Source organism: Triticum urartu, chromosome 7A, assembly GCF_056163025.1.
Source record: "Triticum urartu cultivar PI428250 chromosome 7A, HENAU_Tu73, whole genome shotgun sequence".
Taxonomy (NCBI): domain Eukaryota; kingdom Viridiplantae; phylum Streptophyta; class Magnoliopsida; order Poales; family Poaceae; genus Triticum; species Triticum urartu.
Window position 1 is genome coordinate 547,020,053 of NC_141879.1, and position 5,374 is coordinate 547,025,426.

The following is a 5,374-nucleotide window of genomic DNA, read 5'->3' on the forward strand; positions in this document are numbered from 1 at the left end:
TAATGATATTATTCCCTGTCAATTGTTTCAGGTCTTAACACCTGTGAGAAAGGATCCACATTTTGTCTACCTCATCATCGTGAATCTTGCAATGCATCGCTTCGAAATTCTGTGTCCTTATATCAATTGCGACGGTATAAAGGAACACTCGGACATTGTCATCGAAAACTTCAAGAGAGCTTACCATTCTGCTTACAACAACTATCCTCACACCATGGCCTCCTTTCATGTCAAACCTGTGCACAGTGTATGTAACTCAGACAGGGAGTGAGTTTCTTTTAACTGTAGTTCTACCTCATTTAAACCATGCATCTTTTTGTTCCACTACACATCCCATACCTACTGTTCACCTTCTAATCACAGACATTAATGCTCTCAATTTTCAGGGATGACAGTGCTATTTACACCATGCATTTGATGCCGCTCATTAATATGAATAATAATTCATTTTTTATCAATAATGTAAGTTCACTCTCATTTACAACACATCAACATACGTTCATCCAAGCTAGCTGAACATTAAGTTTTGCAATAAATTTTATTAATTTGCACGGTTATGTGTTTGCAGATCCATGTGAAACCGATGAGAGAACAACTAACTTACAAAATGATAACATCCAACCACAACACAGGCCATGTATTTGAGGCACTGAGCATCGTCCTCGACAAGTACAATATCTGGCGCGAAAGAAGAAGAGTTGGAAGAAGACTACTGCTTAAATTTGCATTAATTTAGCTGGAGCCATCCGAACATTGTTTTAGCCAGCCATATCGACTCATATGTAATCACAACAATGTTTCACCTATTTTTGTGTCCGTCCAAGATATCTGCTATGGATCCCGTTAAACACAGTTGTGTGTTCAAATGGTCAAGTCTTAAATTCCTGAACAGCAAACATTTACAAATAAGAATCATATTTTTTCAAAAGTTCTAAACATGATATTCAACACATCACTTCCTTGCACTAGAACACCACTCACTTCAATAAGACATAATAAAAGAAACAATTGAAACATGAGGAAAAACACTATCAATTCGTAAGCATCTGACGAAGGAGCTAAATGACTCACCTCCAGTAATCTGGGTCACAAAGGCACTGTCGTGCCTCTTATCCACGTAGAACGTGCCTCTCTAACCACGGACAACTAAGCTGACACACACAAGTGCGCCACCAGTTAACACAGGACCGTCTCCTCTCGAGAGCTTAACACCGGTCCCTCTCCAAGCCAAATGAGTCATGGAAGCACGACCGTGGCTCAAGTTAACGAAAGAAGAACCATCCTCTGTGATAGACGACTAAACTGGAAAAATACCAAAACAGAAGAACGACCGTAACTTCAACTATAAAAGGTCTGTGACCTCACAAGTTTCAACGATGAGTCTCTCTCAGCAAATAAGTGAAAGCAAACGTTTCGAAAGAAAGGCACGACCATGCCTTTGAGTAACATCGTAGACGTGCCTCTTCGAGCGAACGTGTAAGAGAAAGCATTTGCGAACAACAGACAGAACTCTGACTCAACATAACATAGCACATGCCTCCACTAACTAAACAGACGTGACTTCACTAGCAGACTAACTAGAAATATTACAGAACATACAACCATGACAGTGACTCATACTAACATAATGCAGTGCCTCTCCGGATTTAATACCGAAAGGAAGGATAACGCCTCTACCAAACATACGACAATGCATCCAATGCCTTCACGGCCAAGCCTTTCAAAATCAAAGTACCACCACAGTAATAGAAAGACATAAATGCAACCGTCGATAACACAATACTTCCACAACAAGTATCACACTGGATTACCGTGCCTAAAACAGAGAACATATACTGAAACAGACAACATATATTGAAATAGACAGCAAAGTGAGAAAATCTGAAGAATCTTAAACACACTCAAGCTCTGCATAAAACCATTTCAAACACACAACCACAACCATATATTCAATATAAAAACAACCGTGCCAAACACAGTACAAACACAAAGGAAAAGTAAAGCCCCTACCTGTCAGTGAAGAAGCTAGCAAACTAATAAGACCAGAGCGTGCCTTGCCTAAAACAAAAACAATGCCTCCCTGAACAAACGACTGTGCGCTGCCTAGAATCACGAAAGTGCACATCTGAGTGCTCCTCTTAAAACATCTCATCTTATACCAACTCGTAGCAACAAATCATAGAGGAAAATATTCTTGAAGGCACCCAATCAAGGAAAACATAATGGAACGAAAATAAAATAAAATTTCCAAACTAGTCAACTCCATCCGGTTCAAAATAAAACAACCACAGTTATAAATTCATCAGTCTATGTAATACTACCCCATACAATAACTATCAAATAAACAATTCATCACACAATCCATCTTGCCAGCACTTTCACCTGGACTACTCCTCAGAAACATCCTCGCCATCTGAGATCAGGAAGACAGCGACGATGCAGGATGTCCCTCATCGACAGAAACCGGCGGTATAGCTCATAGCTCACATACCCTTCCTAAAGGAAAATCAAATTAAAACATGAATATACAAAAAAAACAAGTACTGTTCTAGCAACAAAGGCAGAAACTAACGAAAATGAAATCTTCACTTACAGTAGCTCCATATTTCAGGTGATCAAATCTAAGTGGCTTCCAATCCCAGTAGTGACGAAGAAGTTCTGGAAAAGATGACTCCAGCTTCGAATAAGATTTGTCAATTATGGCTCCTACTAAGTCCTCCATGGAGTCCCTTTCTTTGCCGCCTTTGATCATAAACTTCTCTTGGATGTCGATATGGTACCCTTCTGGAATTCTGATGAAATCTTGAAAAAGTGCATCTCTAATATTCCTGACGCCCACACTAGAGAAAGTTATACCTCTATTCTCAAGGAAATCCTTCAAGGCAGGGCACTCCGTCCTGGCCCTGCAGAAGTGATAGAGCAAAACATGATTCTACATAGCCAGTTGCATGGCAGCAACTTTTCTACGCCCGTAACAATCCTTTCGCGTGAACTCCATGCCGAGACCAACAAACTTGTGCTTCTCCTCGCGCAACCAGTCCTCGTACAAGCAAATGATCTCCTCCACCTTACCAGGCTCGTTGGTGTACCACACGTCGAGCTTCGTGTTACCATCGGCAACTATAGAATGGTACTCGGTGGTGTTCAAAAAGTCGTCCATGGCAACGAGCAGCAAGGTGCCAATGGACATTCCTAAGACCCTGCGACAAGGTTGGGGAGTGGCGAGGAGGCTGGGAACTGGCTGATGTTCTGTGGCTACAATACGACGTGAAAACCTCACAAACACGGCCAGTATTTAACCTTGGTGAGGGACCTTTGAGTTACAATGCGCATTAACATGTGAACTAGGAACAGCGAATAGACGGTTGTGCTTCCGAAGCTCATAAAACCATGCACTTCATAAAGTCACGGTTGTGCACAAATATTTGATGTCGTGGAGAAATCGAGGAGCCTCTAACTTTATTTTACGGTAACTGACACACTGAATAGTCACATCGAACAGCCAGCACATTGGTCATCAATTCCTCCTTTGAAAAAAGACCTCCAACGGAAGAATCCAATGAAGCAAACAAACAGCCAGCCGTACGCCTTAGATCTGAAGGCCAAAACTCATCCGTGCCCCATCTAGCTAGATTCACAACATCTGTCCCTCGATAGTCAAGGATGGTTTCAGGTGAGGCCCGGGTATGCAGGCACAACACGCACATACGTGTCTATCTGGCACGGGTATGCAGGCACACGACGCACATACGTGTCTATTCCACAGGCACGGGTATCACCACAAGCACATAGAGATACAGGCAACAACTCGCCGTAAACACGTGAATGCAGGCAACAAAGGCACGGAAACGAAGCCTCTACATGCACGTGCTTCGGCTTGGCAAGGCACGAATACGGCCTTGCAATTAACGTTCTCGAGCCACGGCTAGACACCCTCTGCGTACAGACATGGAATCGCAGCTTCTCCGACGGACAAGCACGGTTTTCGAATTGGCATTATCGAGGCATGGATACAAATCCTCTGCATACAAATCATCTGGATGCAAAAAAGAGAGGTGGCAGAGGCATCGGTAAGAACACTCTGTTCGAGAGGCATGGTTACAAACTCTCAAGAGGGACAGCCATGTGACACCGTGATACGTCCATTTTGCATCATGCTTTTATATCAATATTTATCGCATTATGGACTGTTATTTCACTTTATATCACAATACTTATGGCTATTCTCTCTTCTTTACAAGGTTTACATAAGGAGGGAGAATGCCAGTAGCTGGAATTCTGGGCTGGAAAAGGAGCAAATATTAAAGACCTATTCTGCGCAACTCCAAAAGTCCTGAAACTTCACGGGACATCTTAAAAGAAATAAAGAAAAATCCTCGCCAAAGATGAAGGCCAGGGGGCCCACACCCTTCTCACAAGGGTGGGGTGCGCCCCCCCCTAGGGCGCGCCCCCCTACCTCGTGGGCCCCCTGGTGGGTCTCCGACGTCCATCTTCTCCTATATGAAGTCTTTCGATGAGAAAAAAATCAGAAGCAACCTTTCGGGACGAGACTCCGCCGCCACGAGGCGGAACCAATCTAGAGCTCCGGCAGAGCTGTTCTGCCGGGGAAACTTCCCTCCGGGAGGGGGAAATCATCACCATCGTCATCACCAACGCTCCTCTCATCGGGAGAGGGCAATCTCCATCAACATCTTCACCAACACCATCTCATCTCTAAACCCTAGTTCATCTCTTGTATCCAATTCTTGTCTCAAAGTCCGGGATTGGTGCTAGTAGGTTGCTAGTAGTGTTGATTACTCCTTGTAGTTGATGCTAGTTGGTTTATTTGGTGGAAGATCATATGTTCAGATCCTATATGCATATTATTACCCCTCTGATTATGAACATAAATATGCTTTGTGAGTAATTACGTTCGTTCCTGAGGACAAGGGAGAAGTCTTGCTATGAGTAGTCATGTGAATTTGGTATTCGTTTGATATTTTGATAAGATTATGTTGTCTAGCCTCTAGTGGTGTTATGTGAACGTCGACTACATAACACTTCACCATTATTTGGGCCTAGAGGAAGGCATTGGGAAGTAATAAGTAGATGATGGGTTGCTAGAGTGACACAAGCTTAAACCCTAGTTTATGCGTTGCTTCGTAAGGGGCTGATTTGGATCCATATGTTTCATGCTATGGTTAGGTTTACCTTAATACTTTTGTTGTAGTTGCGGATGCTTGCAATAGAGGTTAATCATAAGTGGGATTCTTGTTCAAGTAAGAACAGCACCCAAGCACCGGTCCACCCACATATCAAATTATCAAAGTATCGAACGCGAATCATATGAACGTGATGAAAACTAGCTTGACGATATTCCCATGTGTCCTCGGGA

The 5,374-nt window shown here is 43.0% G+C and overlaps 1 protein-coding gene across 1 annotated transcript; it reads right to left on the reverse strand.

The window, feature by feature from the left end:
- Positions 1–2,394: 2,394 nt before the first annotated feature.
- Positions 2,395–3,190, reverse strand: LOC147960364 (uncharacterized). Its single transcript, XM_087533298.1, has 3 exons — positions 3,015–3,190; positions 2,594–2,903; positions 2,395–2,496 (listed from the first exon to the last, which is right to left on the reverse strand). The coding sequence occupies exons 1-3, from the start codon at positions 3,188–3,190 to the stop codon at positions 2,395–2,397; spliced, it is 588 nt and encodes a 195-aa protein (XP_087389424.1).
- Between the last annotated feature and the right edge of the window lie 2,184 nt (positions 3,191–5,374).

What these genes read in the sequence shown, in the direction of transcription:
- LOC147960364 (XM_087533298.1), bottom strand. Translation starts at nt 3,190, where the DNA reads ATGTCCATTGGCACCTTGCTGCTCGTTGCCATGGACGACTTTTTGAAC. An exon ending in TTGCGCGAGGAGAAGCACAA is followed by an intron (nt 2,904 to 3,014) that starts GTTTGTTGGTCT and finishes TCACTTCTGCAG; the next exon opens with GGCCAGGACGGAGTGCCCTG. An exon ending in ACCTGAAATATGGAGCTACT is followed by an intron (nt 2,497 to 2,593) that starts GTAAGTGAAGAT and finishes ATTTTCCTTTAG; the next exon opens with GAAGGGTATGTGAGCTATGA.